The 27,017-nt window shown below is 40.8% G+C and overlaps 1 protein-coding gene across 2 annotated transcripts in view; it reads right to left on the bottom strand.

Annotated features, from left to right (window-relative positions):
- creb5b (cAMP responsive element binding protein 5b) overlaps positions 1 to 27,017 on the bottom strand; it is a 36,125-nt gene extending 9,108 nt beyond the window's left edge. Inside the window, exons 1-7 of one of the 2 annotated variants that reach the window (XM_017426424.3) lie at positions 26,681 to 27,017; positions 21,413 to 21,490; positions 20,495 to 20,588; positions 18,693 to 18,814; positions 17,099 to 17,256; positions 7,378 to 7,504; positions 5,935 to 6,045 (exon numbers count right to left, since the gene is read on the bottom strand). In XM_017426424.3, the coding sequence (XP_017281913.1) occupies positions 5,935 to 6,045; positions 7,378 to 7,504; positions 17,099 to 17,256; positions 18,693 to 18,814; positions 20,495 to 20,588; positions 21,413 to 21,490; positions 26,681 to 26,710 (720 nt within the window). In that variant the 5' untranslated portion in view covers positions 26,711 to 27,017. The remainder of the gene's footprint in view (positions 1 to 5,934; positions 6,046 to 7,377; positions 7,505 to 17,098; positions 17,257 to 18,692; positions 18,815 to 20,494; positions 20,589 to 21,412; positions 21,491 to 26,680) is intronic. The other variant, XM_017426426.3, reaches the window with a different exon arrangement.

The raw sequence follows: 27,017 nt of genomic DNA, 5'->3' as shown, positions 1-27,017 counted from the left end.
ATATATATGGTTATTTGCAAACAGTTTCTGGTGAAGTCTGGGGTACTTCCTGTTAGACTATCATAATCTTTCTGTCTGAATAAATAAATAAATACAATGCAAAATAGAAAGTGTTGTAAAGTTGTTTTGTTTTTTTAAATAATATTTCCATAAACCTCTATTTGCATACAATTTTTGAGACTGGAGATGTTTTAAGATAGAAGCACTGCGCTTTGGTCCGGTCAGACTAGCTGTTAGCTCCATAATTCTGTCAAAATTAAACTCTGTTTCTCCAAACTGAGGTTGTTCAAAGAGCTATTTACAACAGGTAAAATAGGATATTAATTGTTCATAAACTCCCCACAGAACGACACTTCAAACAACTGAAATAACACTTTCAGAAACAAAAGATGGTACTTTCAACATGTCAAAATAAGAATACAGCTTTATTTGAAATAAGTAGAAAAAGCTCTTCATATTTTAGGTATTAAGCTGTTAAGAGAGGAAACAATAACCAACCAGTGGCTAAACTTTTATCGAGCTGAGAATCTCCGACCCATCAGTCTGTTTCAATTGCTCCTCTAAATGTTTCAAAGCTTATCTTGGAGTCCTGAGTAATTCTGCTCATTGCCGGGCTCCAGGGGGTCTGACGGTGGCTGAACCAGTCCAGTCTGGCCTGTGTGGTGATAGCAGCTGGTTTACCTAAGCCTGCCTCTACAGGACTCCCATCTCATTCACAAGCCCTGAACCATGAAGAAATGGTTTTCACACACACCTCCCATCAGCACCCCTAAAACAACACGTGGTCATCCAAAGACAAACAGATGCGACATTTTGCACCACAACTGCCTGCCCTGAGCTTATAATACAACCCACATGCAAGCACAGAGAAACCTACACACACACACTCACATGTATCTGCTCAAATAAACAGCCGCGAGTATAAACAGTCCTTAAAAGATCTGAAATGTAGCAGATGTGGATTTGTTCCTTAAATCTCTTACTGCCTGTTGAGGTGGAAGAACAAAGAATAGTAATCTCATCAATTACTGTGCAGAAAGTTTAGTATTATGTTAAACTTTTTTTCCTACATTCAATCTGCACACAATTCTTAACACTGGAAAAAACAAATAAGAATACTTGTAAGTTTAGTTATAATGGATTTAGAAAAAAAAGAACTATCTAGAAAGCTCAGGTTCTCAGGCTGGACAGAATGTTTCAATTTTAAAGCACATCCCCAAGAAAACCCAAGAGTCTGTGAAGTTCCTGGTATAAACTAGCCCAAGTCTGGACCTGAACACAGCAGAGTATCTCTGGAGAAACCTGAGGGAGGCTGAGAACTGACGCTCACAATCTAATCTGATTGAGCCTGAATGTTTCTGTGATGAAGAATACGAGAAACGACTAAGTGAATGAAAGAAAAGGTTATAGGATTATATGTGGAAAAAAACGTGAGGCTGTCATTGCTGCGACAAGTGCTTCGACCACGTGTAAAAGCAAAGGTTTGAATATTTATGAGAAAGACAATAATTAATACTTTTCATTTCTTTTTTTTTAAATAACGTTTAAAGATTCCAAAACCCTGTTTTTGCTTTGTTATTTGGAAACAGTGATGTGGAAAAGATTGTGTGTAGTTTTATACAGCATGTATGAAAACGGAAAGTCTAAAGACTTTTTGTCACTGTAAAATATTTCTTGTTGAACGTGCAGAAATCTTCTAATATGTTTTACAAGTAAACATCTTAATATTTATAAATAGGTTGCAAAATTTAGTATTTATGTAAACAGAACTACAAATATTCTGTATGAAACAAAAATTAAACCATGAAAGCAGCATGGAGGAACACGTGAACTTTTATGACATGAAACATTCCACCGTGTTCATTTATTTTTGCCTACACATAGTCAATTTTGATTAAATATTGACAAACCCTTTGGCATTGGTAACACAGAGAAGGCAGTGTCTGTGGTTTATGTCTCGCACTGATAAACTGGCAGACACATTAATCCAGCAGTTACACGCTGTTAACACCCTTCAGCCCCATGACAATGGAAATAAAAAACACTAAAGAAAACATCCTACTAAGTGCCTTTTGTCCTGTTTGACAGCCCATCCACATCCATGTCACTAAAAACAAATACACCCATAACAAATCTGTTTCAAATCTAGCGTAAAAACCTCAACATACTGGTTTTCTTTAACCCACTTTGTCCACAGATGTGTTTTGACTCCAAGGACAATAAGTACCAGAGTGAGTGCCAGTGGTCTGAAAAGAAGCTACTTACACACACACACAATACGCGTGCATACAAACTTATACAGTGAGCATACACATATTCCATGAAGAGGCCTGCACATTCAGCTGTGCTCTTAGCTCACCGGTCCTGCTCAGTGACATCACACCCTGACAATCACGCCATTCATACAAATGTTTCTTACACAACCTGGAGCGAGCCTCCTATTGTCTGTGTTGCTCCTTCTCGCAACGAGAGGTTCAGCCTGAGGCAGTGGAAGAAAATGAATGGGAGACGTAATTGGGTTACCACGTATGCTAATAGTTTAACTGCTTACAAGTGATTTCATACCGAGCTGACTTCTCATTCAGTCACATTACGGAGGTAAACCCGCCACAAATGTGTGGCTGCTTCACGGTTTCAACTTCTTGGTATTTGGGAAAGTTTTAGCTTTTTTTCTTAACTGGGATCTTTAACCTAAATTCCTGTCACAACTTTAAAACTACAATAAAACATTAGAACGGTTTGTAAACGAATCTTAAGTGGCAGTGCTGCAGTAGAAGTACTATGAATACAGAATCTCTTGAGTGCAATGAAATGTTTCTTTAAGAGCAGCACCATTTTTTCCCCCTTCAAGTAAAAAGGAGCATATTTAGAGCATGCCAGGAATTATGTCATCCACTGTTCTTGTGCCAGCTCCACAGCCAAAAGCAGGCTGCAGCGAAAGAACATATAGTATTGTTTACCACATAAAAATCTCAGCACCTAGCTCGATGCTTAGTGACAAATTTATTGTCCTTAGCAACAATGTAAACAATAGATAATTAGGAGATAATAAATAACACATTTTCATAAACCAGCCCCAAACAATTTCAAAGCTACTCTGTGTGAAACCAGAAGGCAGGCAGGATGTGTGGAAAGCATGGCGCTTATTCAAAGGAGACAGAAGAACAATGAAAAAAGTCCTCCACTTTTAAAAAGGGTTCACTGACATTCAGAAATATACGTACTTAATAAACTTGTTTGACCATCTCTTGTTACAGATAAAATGCTTTTCACCATAAATACAAAGATATGAAACCGTTTTAGCATGAAAGGAAGATTCGAAAAGGGAAACACTGAAAGGATTCACAAGTGCATGAGTTTCATTTGTCGCTTCTTTTTTAATCACCTGACATCCTTTCTGTGTGTATGTTAGTTTGTTGCTATCTAAGTATGTGTCACTATGCAAAATCAACAAGAGCTGGAGCAGGCTGTGTGTGTGTGTGTAAGTCAGTGTTTGCAAGGCCCTGTGGAGAGCTGGCTCTGAGCGGTGATGTAATGCCTTGGCCGGCGTGCTGTGGAACTTGGCCTCGTCTCTGCTGCGTTTCCTCCAGGCTGCGAGGGTCAACTATCCCACAACCTCCTGCACACAACACGCACCATTCAATTCCCCAGACCACAACAGAGCAGAACTCAACCACACCCGGCACCATGAGCACCCGGTTCCTTAACAAGAAGAAGAAGAAGAAGAAAAAACAACAACATTTGAAACAAGACTAATAAAACATTCCGATCTCAACAACAAACTTGAAACATTAAGGAGAGGCGGGCGTGTCGATTATTCCACCATCGGGCTGAACTCCACCACTTAAATGATGGCACTTAAGAAGGGGAAAATCTGGACAACAAAGAATTACAGTGATGCAGATACAGTCTTTGGCCCAAAGAGAACAAACAGAGAGCTTAGAGCGAGATATGAGTCCCCCAGGGGCCACAGCAGTCCTCTGGCTCATTAACTATTTACACCAGAGACAGGCCTCTCTACTGCTCTGGCCCACCACAAAATCAATTAGCCTTCATTAGCCTTGTCTCTGGGCATGCTTTCTCTGACAGGGGAGGATTAATCCTGCAACCAGCCTGCAACCAGTGCCTCCAGTTATGGCAAAATATCAAATAGTCACTCATATGTACCGTAAATGCAGCACATGCAAGTAAACAGAGTGACAGACAAAAGAAACCGAGCCAAGTTTTCATTTCACGCACGTGATTGCTTTAAATTCTCACACGCCTTCACAGTTTGGTCTCACAGAACATCAGTGCCGTCTCTCACCTTTCAGAGTCGCCTTTCCTACTCTGCATGTCTACGTATGGATTTCTTGCATGTCTGTCAAAATCCCACTCAATCCCTTTCCTCTGCTCTCACGGAGTAAACGCAGAGCACTAAGAGTCCATCCAGGTCTGCTCCTCTGAGGTGTGGGGTTACAGTGCGGAGATTTCCAATTGGCGGAAAGTCAACATGGTCGGGGTAATGTGATTAGAGCCGGATTGAGAATGTCGCAGGGGACACATGGGCCTGATCATGGCCCAGTTATCCGATAGCGAGGCCGTATTTATCGACCCGGCCCGGGCGAGGATATTACAGACATTAGAGATCCTGTCTTTGCTTATGAAACTCGTGCTGGAGATCACACCCAGATAACACAATTAGTCTCTCACTTTCTGTTCACAATCGTGGAATTCCATCAGTTCTGTTCAGACATCAGGGAGCAGAATCTCAAGTGATCCAAATTTGGTTGCTCTGCCTCGTGTCGAAACGGCCAACAAACCAGAAAGTCGCCTGGGTAAATGGGTCTGCAGCCCTTCAGTGAGTGCATGTTTATGGGAGAGCTAACAGAGCATTTACAATTCAATTACACAGATAGTAGGGAGGGGAAAAAAGAACAAGATGTGTCTGGATGACGGCCAGAGGAGAGATAAGCCTAATACACTAATATTGTGTTACCCAAGTGTGTTACCATAGGAACAGTTGAGGAGATTCAAAAGACTACAAAGACGATCAATCTTGGGAGAGCAGGAGGAAGAGGGAGAATTAAATGCCCTGGGACTGCTCCCACTCTCCTCTATCAGAGCAATAACTCTTCTAATGACCCCTGCTACCTCCTCTTTCTCTACAAGATGTTTCTCCCCAGAAAAGCCTGCTATCTGCAAGCCTCTCCAAACACAAAGCGCAGCCAAAGCTTTTTGTCACGGTTTGAGATTTTTTTATTTAATTTTTTTATATCGTAGCTCTGACTCTCTACTTATTTATTTTGAAAACAAAGTTTGGCGGTTGATTACGTTGCTACAGCAATAATCAGTTCCTATCACCTTGAGGGTAATTGTTCAGGCTTTTTATGTTAATCAAAGCAATCCTGTTAGTCAAAACTGTCAAAAGTGTTGGAGCACCGCTTACACGCCAAGTCAAGAACAGAGCAGTCTTTCCTTGAAGCTTTTTTTTGCTCAGCCAGTCATGTTCCATACTCCTTCAACTTTAAAAACCAACCTATTTTCAGCTTTTCTCCTCCTTCATCTACATCCCACTCCTATAACTGCCTGCTTTGTGAAGGATGAGGTCATTTGATTTTTTCCCCCCGCTGTGTTAAACTAGTGCTAACAAGTTGCAGGACCTACAGAACACGTTCTGTACATTAAGATATACATCAGGCAGTCAGTGGGCAACCGAGCCACAACCACATAAAGGGTTCATTATTTCAGCCAGAGTCTCCAGTGCTGCACTGGCAGGTTCAGACACAGCTTTGATTACATACCAAATGATGAAATCCACACAGGCCTAAGAGCGCAGCTTTGCTGGCACAGCCCAGTGGAAAAGAAAGTTGCAACACTTGCGCGTGTGCACTTGTGTACTTTGTGTGTGCAGAAATCCGTACGTTTCCATGTGAATATTTGCATTTTACTCACCAGTTTGGCTTCCGAGTGCATTGTGGGAATGTGAGTAGAAGCGCAGGAGCTGCTGTGGGCGGGGCTCTGCATGCCCATCATGTTGGAGCCCATGGACATTTGCCTCTCCATCTGAAGACAACAGCAATGTGGAATCAGTCAAATATGTACATGTTTTATTCTCATACCACAAACGCTTGCAAGCTGAATCTTGAGCTTTTCATGGTATTTATGGTTTTTACACCCTGATCACTATTTTACAACTTGAGCATTGGCACAAAAGTGTGAGCTCTATCCTTCTACCCACTCGTCTATAGTGGGTGAGATGAGAGAGCATGAGAACCTGATTTCACATGACAGGCCGCCCTGTGCACAGCTCTGTGTGATGATAACTGTAGCTGACCCAAAACAGGAAGCCAGAACGGAGGGACTTAACACAGGAAGCCAGTGCAACAGGAGTGTATGTGTGTGTGTGTGTCTGTGTGTGTTTGATAGCACTGTGGTGAGGGTCTGTCAGACTGAAACATCAAGCCTCGTCCACACTGGCTGCTGGATGTGTAAGTAAAGTCAGTGAGAAGAAACTCGGTTGTGAAAGAACTGGAATGAAAACAAGGTTTAAATCAGTATTAACGACAGTGTGCTGATGACCAGCTTCTGACTGACCCTGGTTGGAGAGGTCATGAGTCATGGCTAAAACCAGAATGTGAGGAAATCAGCTGGGTAAGCTGACGGGGTGAGAGGTCACCTGTGCAGGGTGATAATGCGAGCGGTGTTTGCCATGCAACGAAGGCAGGAAAGAAGAAACCTTTGTTTCAGAGGCTAAATGCATACATATATGTGTGTGTGTGTGTGTGTGTGTGTGTGTGTGTGTGTGTGTGTGTGTGTGTGTGCAGTGGCCTCCCAGCTGCTAAACTCTGGCTGGTGTGTTCCCTGCCAACACCCCCACCCCTGCCTGACCCTCCCTTCTTCCTCTGTGTCCATAGAGACTCGGGTCTAGAACTTGACACACAGCCTTAATTGCAGTAAGTGTGTTTTGTGTAAAAATATCACCCAAACCTGCACCCCTTTCCTGAACCGTCAATCCCCCCCCCCCAAAAAAAAAAAAAAATCACTTAGCTCCTAATTTAATAAACATGGGAGGGGTTTTTTCCATACCATAAACACGGTTGTCTTGTGTTACAATGAGAACACATGTTATATCATTAGAATCCAGATGTAAAGAGATTTCTCTGTTAGTACCATTTCTCTGACACAATCCAAACCTTTTAATAGCAAGTTTAAATTGTAAACCAATGGGAGGAATCCTTCATTCCTGCAGAAGATGTCTCGCTGGATGTTGACAGAAAACATCCATCGCAGCAGACCTACATGCTTTATATGCAGTCAGGGTGTACAGCAGACAGATTTTTTTTGTTTATGCATGTACGTATGGGAACATGCTCCGTGATCTGTCGTTACACTCACAGGCATCAGCACGGCGGAGGAGCCAGGCATGGTCGGGTCTGGCAGTGTTCCAGGCATGGAGGCTGGCAGAGGCTGTCTCTGTCTGTTTCGTAGGTGCAGTAGTGAGGACAGAGATCCAGGGACAGGCCTGAAACAACACACACACATCACAAACATCAGGTTGTGCTCCAGTACAGAACACTACCTAACAGTCTTATTCTTTTGTTAGTTGTATAGTAGCCTCATTTGTAGATTATCATGAAAAAAAACTTGTTACAGTTCTTTAATTATTCAGTATCTTTTTCCATGAAACGTAATCGATTAGAGAAGTGAGTCATGTTTCAGTTTTGACAGTTTTATCTCTTTACAGCTACATTATATAGTGAAATAAATCAGAGTACCGGAGTAAATTTTTACCTTCAAATTGTAAAATGTCTAAAAACAAATAATCACAAGTATTAATATGCATTTAAGTTTATTAGAAAAGGATTCATGATACAGTCAAGCAACCAGCACAGCGAACTTCCTATCAGTGCTGAAAGTAAAAGAATCTAAAACACACATGATTAAGAAAATAAAAACTAATAATAGAGTATGATGAGTGAGAGCTCAAACATCCTCATGATAATTTAAATCAAACTATTACCAAAAAAAGTTACTCACTTTTTTAAAATTATTATTGCAAATACCCTACTGACTATGTAGTGCTCTACATGTAGCTTAGTAATGAACATAAAATTGTTTCTAAAAATATCTCATTTCATCCATTTAAAAGGTGAACAACATAAAGCAGCCAGATGCTCAATTTTCAGCTAATTTTAGGCACAAACATTAAGCGTATTTACATCTGTGAGGCTCCATGATGTGGTCTTAAAAAGACTCTAAGAAAGACTGTCTGGTGTTTGCATAAATGTTTCAATGTTTTCTTAACTTACAGTAAATGTCACATAAAGAACAACCATCCACAGTAATATTTTTTTAGAGTGAAGAGAGCTTCACACTCACAAGATCTGTTCTGCTGCTGTAATTCTACAACATTAGGCTGCTATAGGAAGCTGCTTTCTTCTTAAACTGGTGTATTTATTTGACATGCTTGTTATTCTCAGTGCAATCTTGCATCTACAAAATACAAAAAGCAGAACTTTGTGTGGTTGTGTACATGTTGGGAGGCTTTGGGACCCACTTAAAACAAGAACAATTCATGTAAAACAATTTGGAAACGGTGATGTTGGTGCTGCTGAATGAGTAATATTTTTCTTAACAACCACATGAGACGAGCGTAAAGAGAATCGGATTAAGAAACTGCTGCAGCTTTGGAGGCCCTGTGGGAAAAATCCTCTTCAGTGACCACAAAAACGTGTGCAGACTAAATGGCCTGTTCAATACTTACGGCCACATCAATAAGCTAAATGTACAGAGAGGCCCAGATGAAGCTTAAACTAATAACGGCAGTCCTGTCTCAGTCATCGCCTCACCCACACAACCTTCATCCGCTCGCTGTCACATCATCGATACAGCTGCCTGCAAATCCCTGCTTATACAAACACCAACTCCCAGCTGCAGGACAGTGCACAGCAATATGCATAAAGTTCCTCCCCAGCCTTAAAACGGCACATGATTATTTAATAACCTGCAGCAGGAGAATCAATACCTCTCCAGTTATCAGTATCATCAGGGCGAATGCTGCCGCTCACCACTCAATAAAGCTCAGTTTCCTTCAAGATTAAAAATATAAGACAAGCAAGAAGAGTTCAGGTTAGCTGTGCTGAACGAGTTCGTGAAATTAATCGACAGCATCGACTGCTTCCCCATCACAGCGAGAAGTGAAAGAGTGACGGCCGAACGGAGGGGGTTGCACCAGTGCAAAACGCTCTCCCACCTGAATAAATACCTGTATTTTTCCAGACCTAAATATGTGCATTTATGCTCCAGACAGTTTAGATTGCTCCACATACACACATGTAGGACCATTACCTTCCTGGCTGTGTGTCATGCCTGTCTAACATCCCAATTTATCACAATCACACTCATTTAACTGCGCATGTGACACCTAAGCGGGCATTGCAAATCCAAACATTTCCACATGGGAAAAGTCATGGAAGTACAAAGTGCATCCATCCAGTTTTCTTCAGCGTTTAGACTTTGGTCACGGTAAACAGGTGGCAGTGAAATGCGGACATTTGTAGATACAGAATTAGTTTGCTGGATTAATATCAAGTGTAACAAGTGTTTAATGAGCTTTTTTTATTGTAAACATTGTAAAAGATTGTCTAAAGTGAATTTTTGAGGGAGTAATATGATTTTGAAAGCTTTCCAGTACTCCATAATAAAATAATTAGAGTTTAAACATTTTTTTACCATGTGTTACCAGTGTTATCCTGCTCATTTAAACAAATTTATTGCATTCATGATCATCTTATACATCTATAGTATTTCACCAAAAAATACAGTAGGCTTCATAGATCACTGAGGCTGATTTCTCTCTATCCATAGATGAGGAGTTGCCATAACTTTGCAAAGCAATAAACAAGAGTCAAAACAGACAGAAGACGACACGTGCACGGTAAGCTCCTCTTTCTAGAATAGAAAGCTTCCTTTGAAGCATTTCCAGGTTGTACTTCTGCACCCGTCTGTTAAAAAAGCTCACGCAAAAGTCTGCGTCTGTCACCACGATACACACCAAAACACAACCTGCTGATCCAGTGGAGGGAAAAAAACAACACCAGTACGTGACAGCACTTCCTCTGAGGATTAAGTCAGTGCTGACTCCGCCGATTCAATAAGACGTGTCAGTGAATGAGAGAGATGAAAAAGTTATCAACTGAATAGCACTCGCATGCATTTCAGCTTTTGCGCGAAAGGACCGAGCACTTAATTAATTAGTCAAGTGACAGAAGCCCTTTGGAAACAGTTGTCACATCATTTTAAAGCAAAACTCACAAAGAAAAAGCCTTTTTTTTTTTAATTTTATGTTTTTTTTGTAAAAACGGCTACAGTTTAGGACTTGTTGTCCCTATTTGTTAAGTGTTTTATAATCATTTTACGAATGTTTTATCAACCTGTAGAGCTTAAAGGTTTTTGGTGTATTTGCCGCGTCTTTTGTATTTTCTACTAAACCAAAGCTTTTAAGAGTAGCAGTGAGTTTTAATAATGAATGCTGGTTGTGGTATCAATATACTTCTGGTTGTGGGAACATGTGTGTGTGTGTGTGTGTGTAAGTGAAAAGTGACAGGTTATCACTCCACTGAGGGGACTGATAATAGCCTGAGCCTTGGGCTCCAGCGTGGGGGGGTGGTGGTTTGGGGGGGAGGGAGAGCAGGTAGACGCTCTACAGTCCTGACCCTCCGCTCTCACATTACCGAGTGCCTCGCTCTCAGCCCAGCTCTCCTCCACAATCCCCGCCCAAGAACCAGCACCATATCGCCACCCCCACCTAGATCTTCTTCACTCCCCGAATCCTTCGTTTAGTTTCTGTTTTTTCTCTCTTGTTCCATAGTCAGATTTTATAAGTCGTTTGGGTATTTTCTCTCCCAGCAGAGCAGGAACGACAACCGCTCTTTGTTCTGCTAATCCTCTACGACTTTCTTCTAGACCTCTCCGGGTGCCCATACTTCAACTCAAGTTCCTCTCCCTCTAATCTAACTTGTACTCTGCACACACACTGAGTTTTACTGTCCCAGTCCACAACTCCAACTGGAGTGTAGGGACCTAAACACAAGAGGCTTGGCGTGCATCCAAAACGAGCGAGAGAGGGAGAGAGGTGCAGTCAATCCGTTGACTCACGTCCTTCCCTTCTTGACTCTGCTCCAGCAATGATGTAATGCTCCCTAGCTTTTCGCCCTCCCCCCAACCAGTGCCTCCATACCCCTTGATTTCATCCCTCCCTCTTCACCTCCTCTCACTTCTCCCTCTCTTTCTCTCCTCTACTCATCCAACATCACTACACCGGCTCCTCGCTGGGTGAAGTCACTGCGAGCTCTGGGTTAGACGCAGCAGCGAAAAACTTCTGAACGTAACCAAAACAGCCCAGGGCCACGTTCCAGACATTTGGGAGATGGTGGTGCGGTCGCCATGGGAACAGAGGTAAACAGAGCGAGAAACAAGGGCCTCAAACAGCTTGCAGCTGCCTGGCTCTCTGAGTAAACACTGCTCAAGACCTGCCCCTGATTTACTGCCTTTAATCACTGGTGGGAGGAAAGTGCCATGGAGTTTGGACTGAGGAAATAATACGAATCTGATCAAATAAATCAGTCGTAATGGGTTACGACACAAGCTGACTTTTATTAGCGAGCTAGGGAAGAGATAGATGGGGATGAATCTGGGATGGGGGTGTCTTCACATTAGGGGGCTTTAAGTTGAGTGAATCCATGTCAAAGTACAGTTGATGAATGGTTGTCAATAATACTCTCAATCAAATGGCTGTTTAACACACTAAAAATATAGATTTTAATCTTTGAATTCAATTGGTTAAGAAAAATAAAGATATGTCATAATTTAAAAAAACTAAACTGACATCTGTTATCAGACTGGTTCTGTAACAGCTGCCAAACAACTTCCTTCACTTTTTTACATTCCATCTTTGCTGCTTTTCTCCTGAAACCTGACGACTTATTTGCATATTAGTTTGTCAATCCCCTTTTTTTTTCCCCCAGGTCTTCTGAGGTTGTATAAACTCAACACATATTTCCCACACCTTCATTCTTCAAATACTATTATATCCCTGCTTTCATTCAAACATGATGCCTCTTTTCCTTTCCCTGTGCAGACATGTGTTCTGTCCTCCCCTCCACCCAACCAGTCACCAGTCCTGGTATAAAATGCCCCTCTTCTGTGACTTTCCTCCACCCACCTGATCCTTCATTTCCTCTCCTCCATCTATCTCCTAATACCCCTCTTCCTTTCCTCCGTCCACCTCTGATCCCATTTTTCCTCCTCTCCGTGTACCTCCCCCCCCCTCCCCTCCCCCCATCCACACTTCCCCATGCTGCGATCCCTGCGCTCCCCCCGAAGCTGTGTGTGAGTTGCTTGTGCAGGAGCCTGCATGTGTGGTGGCCCCGGGGCAAGGATGACACAGACCCGCTGGAATGAGAGGGAACAGAGTCTGGGCGTTCCTCGACAAACGCACTATTAAACCCACTGCAGTACACAATGAGCTCATCTTAATTCAGGTCAGATGTACATCCTGCTTTTTTCGCTCTCTCTCTCTCTCTCTCCCCCTCTCTCCTCCGTTTTCTCTACTTTCATTTTTGCAATTCATTACTCTTTACACATCTGCCTACCTACAACCAATCAATTCTATGTTAGTCCTAATTGTTTTTTCACAGAGAGCCCATATTTGACTGTGGAGAGGTTCATTTAACAAACCAAAGTATGAGGGCCTCCTTAAATTTTTTTAAATGTTCTACACTCCTGCACTAACAATAAATTTCCCTTCTTAAAACAATTTTACGAAAACGATCTAATCATACATAAAAATAAGACATTTGTAAAGTTCACGAGGTCATATTCTGTCAACGCAAAGCCCTTCTTTTTCTCTGCTCTTCCACTGGCACGAAAATAACAAATAATGTAAAAAGTGAACAAAAATGTTTTGACAAAGTTATTTGCAATCTATGGTTTCATCAAAATGATCACAACTATCAGGATCAATGACTCGAATACTGCAGAAGCGGTGTTTGTGAACTACAGAATACTGATTTCATCACGTCAAAAATACACTTTTATTTGACAGCAAATGTTTAGAGTGGATTTTACACTTTTTACACTTTTTTTTTACGGAATAGCAATCATTGTAAAGGATTTCTTTGTTCCTATTTCTTTAGTGAAATCTATGAAAAATATCAAATATCACTAGTTTGACAACGTGAAACAGAATTTTAGCGCCAACAAGGTGATTCCTAAAGAACTATCAGTCAAAAACTTAACATACAGTAAATGATCGACTGATGAATGATGTGGCTCTCAGTTCCTATGCCAAGTCTTTGATGCCCCCCCCCCCCAAACCACCCCCATTTATTCAAGTCATGACTTTCAGATGCTGTTCATCTGCTGTAGATATTTTTTTTGTTTGACACTGTTTTTGTTCTCCACTTGTCCACTTTCTTCATTTTCAGGCATACTGCAAAATATGTTGTTGTGCTCAGAATGGACAAAAAATAAGTGAAAAAGTACCCAGAGTCCAAAGAAAACCCTTTGAAGCCTACTATTAATCAAGACCTTTGAAGCAAAGTATTAAAAAATTCTCTTGTGGTTTAAATCTTTTGTGTAGTATTTTCTTCTGATCAAAAATGAAATATGCTTTCTAAAATGTATTTGTTTAAATTGGATTTGCAGGTACATCAAAATGTAGCCTGAAATAATCTGTCAGCCTATCTCCAAATCTCTGTGCAAAGACACCAAATATATTTAACACCCAATTCTTTGCAAGAAACCCTGCTGGTAAGACAGCATGAAGACCAATATGTATTTGTGCTACTTCCCTTCAAGGCAAAAACAAGGACCACAAGTAGAAGGGTGACTGAGGTGTGAAATATAGCGTGCATTTAAAGCAGCATGGGAAACAAAAACCACAAATTGACTTCCTACAAAGTTCTGCAAGATGATGAGGCATTGCATGCAGTGCACCCGGGGCTGGAGCATCACCAATAATGCAAACAGATAAATTTTACCTCTGCAAAAAAAAGCAAAGACTCTCTTCATGCAGATAGCAACGCCATGAATGAGCATAGCGAGCTACTTTTATGGATAGGTGTCACAATAATGGAAAAAGACATTAATGCAAATTTATGCTTAAAAAAATCAATCAAGCCTTGAATTTTTTTGTTTGTTTTTCTTTAAATCTGTTGGTTATTTGGCCACAAACCAAAACTACTTGACTGTCAGTGGTTTGGGGGATTGCACCTTTTAGGATCACAAATTGGTGAGAAAGGATAAATCACCTGCCTTTAATTAACAACTTTTATTCTCTTCAACACAATTTTACAAAGTGCTTCTTATTCACCCACTAATACCTACAAAGTACTCACTGCCATCAGGAGAAAATAAGGGTACAAACTCCTGCAAAAACAACTTCTTAAACTGCTGGACAAGCTAAGGATCAAGTTGCAATGTTGATTAATTAAATTAGTTCTTCTAGCAGATAAAAAAAAATCTTAAAAAGGATTAAAAAAAGCATGTCATGCAAGCTGCCACATTTAAGAGGTATTTAAAAAATGCATTGTTATAAAATAAAATCCCAACAGAATTTTACTGCATTCACAGAGCAATCACATTCTTAAAGCAGCTGTATTTTCCTCTTAACTGTGATATGTCATGGAAACAATTGGACTAAATTACACTGTTGGGCCAAAACAGAAAATCGGCATACAAATGCCTTGTGCCCACACCTATCTACCCCCAAATCTCCACTTCCTGCATGTCAAAAGGTGGAGGTTTTCACAAAATGCTGTATCTCACATGGTTGCCTAATGTCCAACACACTTAACTCTGACATAACTCAGCACCAGATGTGCAGAATCAAAAAGCGGAGGGCAATCAGAACAGTTGGACACCGCTTCCCTTTGTGTGATAATGATAGCTGTGACATTAAGATCTGCTGGTTGTTTCTTTCATGCCTGGTTTAAACGCTGGTTTGTGTCAGTGCAGCTCCCCGAAGACCCCGTTTGAGTACTCAGAGCAGAGGAAAGTAGAGAAAACAGCAAAGAGAGAGGTCCTTAGGTTTCACAGCTGCAGGCCCAGCTCAGTCCTAAAGTAAATGGACTTGAAGAAAACCAATCCTAATTGATTCCAAACCTCAAAGCTCTTTAGTAAACATTGTGGAGCAATGAAAATGACTTGTTATCCTAATTCATTGGATGTTCATGCTGTGCACTCAGCGGTGCAGAAGAAAGAAAAAAAAAGAGGAAGTTGATAAATGTGAGATGAAACTGATTTTGTTGGTGTCATTTAGTGGCATATTCGAAACAAAAAAATGTTTCTTTCATGAAGAGGATTTATACCCACTTATCTTACTTTTGGAAATTTACAATTGTTTCTTAATTTTCTTTGATTGTTAAGTTGAAATTAAATAAAACAAAACACACTTTTAGTTGTACATTAAAAACGTTTCTTCAAAAAGACCCAGCAAACCAAAATAGGACATACACTTTAGTCTGGGGCTTTTGACAGGATAATTGGACAATTAAAACTTGTCAGAAAATCACTGATATGCTTGTGTGACTCTTTCAGAACAAAGCACAGCTCGCTTGTGAAGCCTGCTCTTTATGTAGGAAGTCCTCGTGAAAATACTTCAGTTAGTCCTAATGGCTTCCTGTGGAAGCACTACTTTCTTACTTCGTTTTCCTGCTTATGTGCACATTTCCAGCTCAGTTTTCTCTTGTGTAAATCTACTCTTCCTATTTATGCTTAGGATTCCACCATCCATGTAAACACACAAAGCTTTCTGCAGGTTCAGTGCATGGCTCAGCAGCTCAGACGTTTCCTCAAACAATGCGTGTCACGTACGCAGAGCTGTAACTTTGGTACTACGATATCACCGTTGCATACCAGTGCCAATTTTTTAACTCACTACATCCCTGATGGTGTTGTTAAAAACACACAGCTGTCAGGTGAAGTGGTGAGCCTGTGTTGTGGCGAGGTAAGGAATTCATAACGCCAGGTAAACTCAGGTGAAGCCCAACAGAGTCTCTGTTACTGGCAGTGATTGCCGCTCCTCCGAGGGGGATGAAATTCCATCCCTGTGCTCAACAAAGAGCCTGACGAGGTGTCAGTCTGGCTTAGCAATGGGCCTCCCATCCAATATTCACCAGCTCCTCGAGCTGTAAATCTACACAGGACAAGTTCAACGCAGAGCCGGCCTAACACTGAGCCGTCTCAATGTTTAACTAGCTCGCCACAGGCCTGGTTTACGATGACAAAGCCCTGGCACGAGTGTGAAGGTGACTGGGGTTCAAACATAAGGGAGGAACAGGGTCAGTTGAGGATTCTCATAAGGGCAGTGATGATTTTGATACTGTTGTATGAGGGAAGAAAAAGACTCCTTAATATTTGGTAGCATTTATAAACAAATGCTTCCCATGGCCTCATTGTAAATAGCACAGGCTATAATTTTGACTGAAAATGTGTCAAACTTCAGAAACAGCACTCAGAGCTTAAACTCTGACTGCACTGATGAAACAGCACGCCATAAAGGTTAGCATTTTTACCTCCATCTGCAACCATATCAGAGAAACAGAGCCCTAAGGTGGCTGGCATTCCCATACACTCAAAAGAACTATTTTAGAGCATGAAACGCTAAACTCTTGTAGAAGCAGTCACGGCTGAGGCTTCAACAATGACCTCATCTAGTCCTCTGGGACTCTCTTTGGCAAGCTCTGCTGTGGGACAATACTGAATGAACAGCAAAACATGAATTGCTGGCCCCACAGACGCCGCTCTAAATGTAACTAAACACTGAGATTACCTCAGAGACTGCGGAGGGATGACAGCTGGCATGAACACAAAGGGTCCAGGCTCGGCCTAAAGCTGTCACTGTGACAGAGGCACGCTTGAGGTGAGAGGACACAATCTGCCACTTGTCAGATAATTTTCAGTCTGTCAGCAGTTCTCAGCAGTGTCACATGTTGACAAAACAGACATTTATTTAGTGAAAAAGAAATGAAACCAAAAGCTACTAAAGTTTGTTTCGTCTTTTCTGGTTGTTGCGTCACCTCACTGGAGGTTTTTGGCTTTGTGGCTCACTCACCCTATCTGTCTGTTCGTGGAAGGAGCCTGAGTGATAACGGAGCTGGACTGAGGAGAGGGCAGGGCTTGCTGGATCACTATGCTGGTATTGTGATTAGCCATCCGCGACAGGGCCTGCTGGTGCTGGCCCTGACCTGACTGGCCGTGGAGTGAGATGTTCTGCGGAGAAGAAAAGAAACAAGCGGACAGCGTGCACAAGGTTAGAACAGAGGCAACGGTTAATTGTCTGTAGCTACTTGATGCAGAATCACAACTCGAGCAAAACAGTTGGTCTTTGGTCTCACATACATGCAGCTCGAGTCTGGGATGAGGAATTTTGTAAGCTATCATCCACGAGCGTTGCTGCGCTTCATTTGGGACATACTGAGAGTCTAATGAAAACCAGACTTCCTGAAAACTCTTTTTTTTTTTTCCTTTGTCATCTATAATAATATTTGTTCCAAAACAAATCTGTATTCTGTGTAACAATATTGTTTCTTTATCATGAAGGTGCTTTATTGTGGCCTGCGTGACCAAAATGAATACAAAACTAACCAAGGCAAGAACAATAACTTCTAGAAAGAGTTGTGCTCTACAATGGCAGAAATTAAAAAGATGCAATAACAAGCTTTTTTTGCAAACTAAATATCATCACGCACTTAATCATACTGTAGTGTTGCGCAGTAAACAAATATGTAACTTATTTTTCATTTTTAGATGTCCACAACGTTTAGTACTCTTGCTGCTTATCTCTGCCTATTGTGCGTTAGACTCCTACACGTTCTTGCTCCGACTCGCCTCCTGCTGACTTAGCAGAGCCTCCCATCATAAACCACACAGGCTGGGCAGGATAGACACGGGTGACCTGAGCGCAGACAAGCTCCAGAGACAAACCTCAGAGACAACAGCTTAGCTGCAGCATGCACTGCATATCTTCCCAGACATTAAATAAGCAGTCTGTCTTGTGGTGATTTGACTAGTACCCACGTCTCAGGTGAAAGCGCCTCAGGGCAGATCTATAATGCATTAATGATTACGTCCTTTGACAAATGTATTTTTTTTTTTTTTCTGGACTCTCCTCGCAACGTGTTTGGCCAGTCTGTCTGGTTTTGCTAGTGCTGCCAAAATGTTGTCTCAGGGGGTCTGGCTTTATTTCTTGGAAGAAATATGACTCCGTCCCTGAAAAGCTGTTTGAAGTTACAGGTGACGAACCCGATCGCTGTTCTCGTTTCTGCCATCTCTGTCTGTCACGACTGACAAGACAAAATGTGGGGGTGGTGGGGGGAACAAAGTGTTGCATCTAAGTCACAATGAAAGGCTGATGTGTAACACGTGAATATTTTAAAACCAAAAGACAGAAAATATTGACTATGATAATATAGTGTAAAAACACTTGTGGCTATTGGCTTTTTAAAAAAGTTAGCAGTGTGGTTATGAGGTGATTCTTATCTATTTAGTGTTTTATCACCTCATGGAGTGTGGGCAGCTATTTGTGACATGATGGATGATGGCATTAGATATTGGTTCATGACCTAACCCCTGCTGAGGGCTGTGGCTTTGGGTTTTACTATTTTTTTATGTTTTTACTCTGAGGCTTTGTTGTTTATTTGCAGTACCTGTTTACTGTCTTCCTCTTCTTGGACCTTGCAAAACTCTTGCTCAATTGAGCAGTCCAGCTCACTAAACAACCCCACCTCTTCGCAGTTCTTCAAGAAACGAGTAGGAGTGGGCGTCTGGTCTGGGAATACAAAATAAAAAGAGTAATAACTGTCAAATGATTGCATTTACTTTAGATTGATTTTATTAAGCTATTTGTACAGGTAAAGTACAAGGAATAGGGAAGCATGCAAAATGTGAAAAATCCATTCATGACATTAAAACTATTGTCTATATACATATGCATTTATTATTTTTTATCTTTCATATTTGTAAAGAATATCATTTGCAAGTTTTAATCTGTAAGGCACAGCTGGTGTTGTACAGCACTCAAGAAACAAAACATTAATATACAGTAAAGTAACACTACAGTGCATCATAAACACAATGTCAGCAAGAAAAAAAAAATGTTCTCATATTTTTGTGTTGATGTCAGTAAATTTTATTTATTTTTTGTTTATTTCTAAAACTAAGAAGAAAATATTTAGCCTAAATGATGTTGCCTAATTTAAAAAATAGATTTTTGCCCTTTTGTTTATGTGAATCACAGATACAGTTAACTAACGCCTCAAGAAATCCACCTCAAGAATGCAAAATGTAGATTACTGTCACATATTAGGTTTTCAGAAAAGTGTTACTTTCATTTAGTGAATGAGAGGGAGATGCTCTTCTGACAGCCTCATTTTTTTTGCTGACAAAGAACAGATTCCTCCGCCTGAGTGGGGGTCTCATTTGTTGAGCTCAGACAAGCTGCAGTGTTCAACATAACGGTACGGGGAGGGGGGGGCGTTGCTCACATATCAGGTTTCAGACAGTTGAAGGTAATTTTTTATGATCCCGGTTGTTTTAAAGGTTAGAAGTACATTTCTTGGTATGTTTATTCATTCTGGACAGCCTGGAGACTCACGCATATGACCTGCTTACCCAAAAGACAGATTTACTCAAATTATTTTCACTTTAGAGACAAAGAACATAGCTACAGTTCTATTGAAAAATATTAGATCACTTTGGTTGAAACTGTGAGTTAGTGAAGAGCAAATACAGCAAAAGGTGCACACAGAGACATTTCTGGCTTTACCATGTGTGACTGAGCTGTAAGTTGTGAATGATATAACCGCTGACTATTTTTCTCCCGAGTTCGACATGCAAGTCAGGGAAGCAGACATAATTCAGACAGCAGGCAAACAGGGCACATGGCCAGGAGAATCCGATCCTGTTGTCCAAACAGCTTAAATAATAAAGAGAACCCAATCTGGTTTGGCCGCAGCGGTTTTCTATGGAGTCCAGGCAGAGATGCTTCTAGGAAAGGAGATCTATACTTATGGATTATCTTGGCATGACACTTGACTCCAGATTAATGTAGAGATTCTCACTCTCTCAACTCTTCTAGGCTCCATTTATAGTGCAAATTAACGTCACCTCGAATGACTGGAATGTGCTCATCACCCTAAGCGCTGGTAGGAGTTTAGCAGAAAACGCTGATTTGTCCAGCTATACGTCAGCACGTCTGTACCCTGCTGAAGTGTGCACAGCTGGTATGTACTGAAAGGAACTGAGCCGCAGGCTAACATGCCATATAATTTACATTAATGTAAACAGCTTGTGTAGGACTTGCCATAAAGGTTTTTAATGACAGACAAGTATGTGTGTGCATGAGTCACCTTGGCACACATCTGCAAAAAAACAAAACAAAACCAAAAAAAAAGCCCTTGCTCTGATCTATTAGAGAGAAAGAGTCTGTATTGATGCTGGCAGAACTCACCGGATAACATGTTGTCATTTTTTATCGCAGGGAACTTGAGGGTCATTTCATGTTTGTGTCGATGAATCATCAGATGGTCCTCCGTGGGAAACCGCTGTTCAGGTTGTAAGAATGGAAAGTTTATCGAGTTGTGAAAGTAAACAGATAAATAAGTAAACTAATGTGCAAAAGTCTGGAGCCAATCCTCTTTACATTTGACTTCCAAGCAGACTGTCTTGTTAATCTCTTAAATTGGTCATAATTAAAAGTTGTTCAGGCTTTTTTAAAAGGACTTTCAAAGTTTGTCTTTGAACTTTGGCTGCTTTTTCTTTTAGAACAATATTTGTTTAAGTTCCTGACTCATTCTTTTTAAAGGCTTTTAAACTTAAATGATGAACCAGTGCTGTGACATAACAGAAAACTTAGCAAATAACCGATTTGAAATCAGATCTTTAGACACTTTGTTACCAGCAGCCTGTTACAAAAACACAATTTGTTCCCTGTTCTTTTGTTGAGTCTATGAAAAATACCAAAGATAACACAGTTTGACACATAAAATAGCATTTTAGCGCCAGCAAGGTGACTTACAAAAAGCAGAAAAGCTGGCATACGGTAAATGATCAACTAAAGGATGATGCATGTCTCGAGTCTGGTGTCAAGCTTTTGTTGCGGTTTCTTTTTCTTCTGTTTCTTAAAGACGCGAATTTCAGATGCTGTTCGTCTGTTGTTGACAGGTTTTTTTTTAGGACTCACACATCACACTTCTTTTATCCTCTATTTGTTCACTTTCCTTAGTCCTCACACTATGCAAAATGCTTTCATGGTCAGGTACAAGGACTGAACAGAAGATTAGTTAAAAAATAGTTTAAAAAAACAGCCAAGTGTCTTTTTAATAACCTGCAGAACTAACGTTTGATCAGTATATGTTCACACACCTACCTGAGAACAGTCAGGAGCGCTGCACACAAACGGCCTTTCCTGGTCTGAGTTCATCCCTCTGGCCAGCGTCTCATAAAACTGCAAGACATAAAAAAAAAAAGTCAGAAAGAGACGCTAAATGACTCAAGGTTTCTTGGTAGCACCTCAGAGGAGAAATGCATTGCTTGTGTCACTGCACCACCTTTTGTACAACTGAGCTGGCAGCTACAATGACACTAAGACAAAAGAAAATACAATATCAGTAATTTCTGTTAAAGCTGCTATATACTTGCAGCAGTACATTTAAACATATTGGTTCATGTACATTTTATAAAACAATAAACTTTACAAACACTTTACATATTCTAAATATATTCATTAACACATTTTTAAATGAAAACACAGTGTGTGTGCAGTTCTTTATAAAACTTACCAATAAACAATCTAGATTTTTGCAGTGCATGCTGTGTTTCGGGACAACTACAAGGATACTGAGTCTAAATTTTAGCAAAAGTCATAACACATGATGTTTGAAACATGCAATTAAACACCAAATATTTGCAGAAACAGCAACAGAATCGGCTCTGTATTTTGGCACTGATCAAAAGCACAATAAGGTGATAAAATAAAACTAAAGATGCTTTGATTCGGTGAAATTAGTCTGCATGTCCAGGCTTCTGTCATGTTCATGTTTCAAAGTTGATTCGATCTAATTTAATTTGACAGAAAACTTATTTGATGGAGTCTCAGAAAAGCAGCTGAGGAAAAAAATGGCCGGTTAAGTGTTTTTGATCTAAAATGCACAATTTTGAAACAAGACTTTCCAAATGCTAAGTGCATATTTTAGGAGCATTGGTTCAATACCCAAGAGCAATAATCTTGCATCACGTCAGAGGTAAAGTGTTTGAGAAGTCTGCTTAGCTTTAAAAGTGAAACAGAGGAGAAAATAACCTTGTAACTCAGCTTTATACCGAAACATGTGTAAACATGAAACAAAAGCATTGTAAAAAAAATAAATATATTAAAGGCAAAATATGTAAATGTTATCCTACTCCTCAATTTCTGCATGAAAACAAAATCATGCAAAACACAAAAAGATGTGCATTAAACATAAAAACATTCTAAACTTTATACTAACAGTTATTGCAAAGAAAAAAAAACACAGATCTTAGCAGCTAAACTAAAAAAAAGACAAAAACAAAAACTTCAAGGCACTGGTCTGATCTTCAGTCATGCATGGCATCTGATGAATTCATCAGACTTCTGTCACCTCTATCAAGCTCAGCTGTAAAGTTTTAAAACAACTTTATCTTAATAAAATGCAGAATTGTTCCTGCTCAAAGACGAACTCTGATACTGTTCGTTTCAGTGCGCAGGAAAAGCAGAAATGTAAAAGGTAACTCTCTGATGTGGCCCATCTGGAGCCAAAAGCAGAACTCGTAAGAAAACCTACCGACAGTGCTGCGTGAGATGGCAAAAGCTGTAAAAGTTTTCTCAAATTGTTATCTTATCTGTTTGTTTTTAAATAAATGTTTAATTTTTTTTAAATCAGTGTATTCTTCATTTGTCTTTTTTTTTTTACCCTAGTAAATTTTGTTAGAACTTTTGACTTTAAACAACATCAAGCATGTTGTAGATGGTCAGCTGAAGGCAAAAGGTGAGCTCACTTTTTTACTCCTAAAAATATCATTTCAATATTTTTTGCATTTTAGAACACGACAGTATTAAGGCAGGAGCGTGTTTCAAATTTCAAAGTTTTACAATAATCCTGCGTGACACCATCACACGTCAACACACTCACATGTCAACAAGATGTTGTTCCAGATGTTTAATGAGTACTATTATTATTATTATTGATTTTATTATTATTATTATTATTATTATTATTATTATTATTATTATTATTATTATTATTATTATTATTATTATTATTATTATTCCTCTCTTAGGAGCAGGAACAAAAACAGAACCCTTGGAGCATTTTGACCTTAGCCCAGCTCTTTGTTCACTGCAGGCAGGTAGATCATTCAACACAGCAGAGCCAAAGCTCGACATATAAGCCTTCAGCCCAAAACACACACGGAGCATGTGAACCACGAGGCTGTGAGACAGTTAATTTGCACCTGAGTACACAAATTAAATCATGTGAGGGTGTCTGGTTGATTTTGGAAAGTAGGCATGTGTACAAAAACACATAAACGCTCTCTTAAAAAACACTCTGAAATAAAAGCTAAATGAAGAAGTTTAAGGGGAAAAGAAGCTCTTAAGTAAACCTTTCTGACGTTCTCCTCTCCTTGCATCTTTGGCATAATAAAACTAATTCTTCCTGTAGACCCGTAATTTAAATATTCACATTACATATGTGATGCTGATTTATTACACTGGAAGTTGACAAGAGTTGCAAGAGATTTCAAACATTGAAAATGAAGACGTTTGTGCAGTAAGTACATGCATGTCTTTTGTTTTTTTATGGGTGCAAACCATTTCCTCATAAGCAGTCTAAACACTGTAATATTGTGTTAAAGCAGCGGTGTTTTCTCAGCACGCTGCACTTCGTGGCTGTGGACCTGTGGACCCGGGCCTGGACAGGGTCTCTCTGTTAGAGGGGCAAGAAGCCCAGGTCTCTTTTTCTTTCACCAGTTCGCTCCGTCTCTTCCACAGGGTCTCTTAAAGCCCACCTGGTCCCCTCTGACACAACAAACACGACCAACGAGGCTGATCTGAACCCTCAGCTCAAACTAAACACAGAGTGACAGCAGCAGCCTGCGCTCGCAGACATGTTCCTGCTTATTCGTGGGTGAAATCAACCACGTTTGGGACCCGCGTTCAACTTTTCGCTGTTCGCACAACTCCTCTGGCTCCAGTTGTTCCTCCTTCTCTAAATCTGATGGACTTTGAAGTAAATTAGAAAATGATCTTACTCGAGAGTCTTAACGCGAGCGAGAGAAAACACTTCCACAACGATTACAACTAATGCAAGAAATATACATTTGTCTTTCTGTTCCTGTTTCTAAAACCGGACTGGATCATTTCAGCGCACTTATGGGTAAATTCAAACCATATGATTCATAAAACTCAACCAATAATTCTGTGAAAGGCCTCTGTGAATAATCCAATTGCTTTCACACTTCAAATTATCAGGTCTCAACGCCCTCTCTCCCTAGGAAAAAAAAAAAAAGCCAGTTGGCTCTAATTTTATTGTAAATGTTTTTAGTTTAGTGGAGGAAATTTGGTTACACTTTACATTAACTATATCCTGATGTGTGTGAGCCGAAGGATTTGGAGTCCAGCGTTCGGTTTCAAGAGGAACTTGGGAGAAATTCTCCAGGTAGACCACACGTTTAAATGTGAACAATATGGGGGGAGAACAGAGAGCTTGAGGTGTGAAGGCTATATGGGGTTAAAACGAGCCCAAACACGCGGAGCGATTCAGCTCTATAGCTTCTAATAACCATGACTTTTGACAGCACAAGTTCAAGGTAGGATTAGGACAATCCCTGAGGAAAGACGTGGACAGCTCGGACGCTTTCTGTCCTCGACCTCTGCTGAGGTACAGGTTTTAGTTAATTGTTCGTTTCACAGCTTGTAAATATAAAAGCAAGCCAGGTGGCCGTAACGTATAGGCTAAAAACGCTTACTACATTTGAAATAAATAAGGGAAATAAGACATTAATGAAAAACAGGAGTTCTGTGGCTGAACAGTTGTGGTCATTTCAGCCCTTTCTTACATGAGCACAATCATTACCTGCTCGCATGAAACAAGCGTCAACAAATAAACTTAGTTCGGGTCACATTTCACCGGCGCAATCAGCCACTACAGACTGCAATCAGGCCTGTGTAAAATATGGAAAGAATCTACTCCAAGGTTACTAATTGAAACAAGTTACCCAGCAAGTTTAAGACTCAAAAGAGCTTCACCATTTTTTTTTTTTTGCTTGAAAGTACTTGTTAATATTTGGTGTTGTGATTTATTTTTCCTTCAGCAGTTTTGATTTAATCTTGGCAACATTTTGTTGCAAACAAAAAAAACAAGATTTAGTTAGTGTTAGAGAACTTATAACCTAAACTTAAAAGATACCTGAAAGCAAGACTTTTGTTTCAGTTCCTGTAAGAATAAAGTGCAAAGGAGTAAGCTTTTTTGAAAATAAAATAGTCACTAAAGAGTCCTGTGTCTCAGTTTGGATTAAAAGGTCATAATCGTTAAAATTCAGCCCAATTTCACCAGCATGCATGGCTTATTTTCAGATATTATTAATGCCACAAATCAAAAGGGAAATAACAAAAGGCCTTGACAATAATTAAAGGGTGCATGGAAGGACAAAGTGGTTATTGGCAGCGCTGTCACATAAACATCGTGACAGCGGCCGAGAAGCAATCAAATAATTAAAGCTCGTTTCTGCCTTTCAGGCCACAAAGCGCGCCTCGTCAGCACAACCCTCCCTGAAAGTAACCCTCATCATCATCATCTCAGCGGTTAATCAAACAGGCCCATCGACCAGCCTGCAGAGTGACGTCATGCCGCTCGCATTACCCTTCAAGGGGAAAAATAATAGGAATAAAGGGGAATTTCACGGGAACGCTGGATGCATGTTTGTTTGTTTGTTTGTTTCTGTAACAGGGGCTGACAGCGGCGACGGCGGGCTCTTCGTTTTCCAGACGGTCATTGGTGAACCGCAGCACGCAGGAGTCTGCTGCCCGGACTCATCCCCAAACGGGACAGGCGCGCCGAGCCGAGCCGGAGGATGCGGCTTCAGCGCCGACAGACAACTTTGGGGAGGAGTGCGAAACTGTCGTGCAGGCGACCGCTTTTTTGCACGGATCCCCCCACCCCACCCCCTTCGAGGCTCGAGGACGGATTCCTGCAGACCTGTGCGACCTGACAGACGAGCCCGAGCTGCAGCGGCACTTGACTCCGCGACCAACTTCAGCGAGCAGAGGAGACATGAAAAGCGGCTTCGCGGACATGACAATGCGCTCACTCCAAACCGAGCTGTGGCACCGAACACCCCCTTTTCTTTTCTTTTTTTTTTTTTTTTTTATGTTTGCACACAGAAGCAAATGTCTTGTCTGGTGCGTCATTGGATGGACGCCCTTTTCTTTTTTTTTTTTTTTTTTTTTTGGTTACACGATTAAATTAGTTGGGAAAAGAAAGGAGGTAGGAGGGGGTCAGGAGAGGGGGGAAATCATCTTCAGCAAAGCGAACAACAAAACAAGCTGTTGCATGAAAACAAGAGAAGGAGCGGTGGGGAGAAAAGTGAGAAAAAATGGCTTTGAACAAAGTCAACAAACCTGCAGAGGCTCGTGCACGAGGGTCTCCATGGCGGAGAGACGTTCAACTTACCAAACAAGTGCAGAAAATGTGAAGCGGAGGCTCTCAGACGAAACCACGTTGGACTGAGAAAAGATTACAATACGATCTATTTAGAGAACCATAACGTCACCCCGCGGTGACGTCACGTGGGATTCCTGAACTTCTAAATCATTGTGGTCCAGCTTGGAGGCGGCGCAAGCGGGGCGGAGGGGCGGGTTTTTTATTTTTATTATTTTTTATTTTTGCCAACCCACGCCAAGCAGCGTGGACGGACACCGGACCACGGACCGTAGAGATCAGTCTGCGTGGACGGAC

The sequence above is a fragment of the Kryptolebias marmoratus genome, linkage group LG16 (assembly GCF_001649575.2).
Source record: "Kryptolebias marmoratus isolate JLee-2015 linkage group LG16, ASM164957v2, whole genome shotgun sequence".
Lineage (NCBI taxonomy): Eukaryota > Metazoa > Chordata > Actinopteri > Cyprinodontiformes > Rivulidae > Kryptolebias > Kryptolebias marmoratus.
The sequence above is the reverse complement of the archived record's forward strand: the minus strand, read 5'-3'. Positions and strand labels throughout refer to the sequence as shown.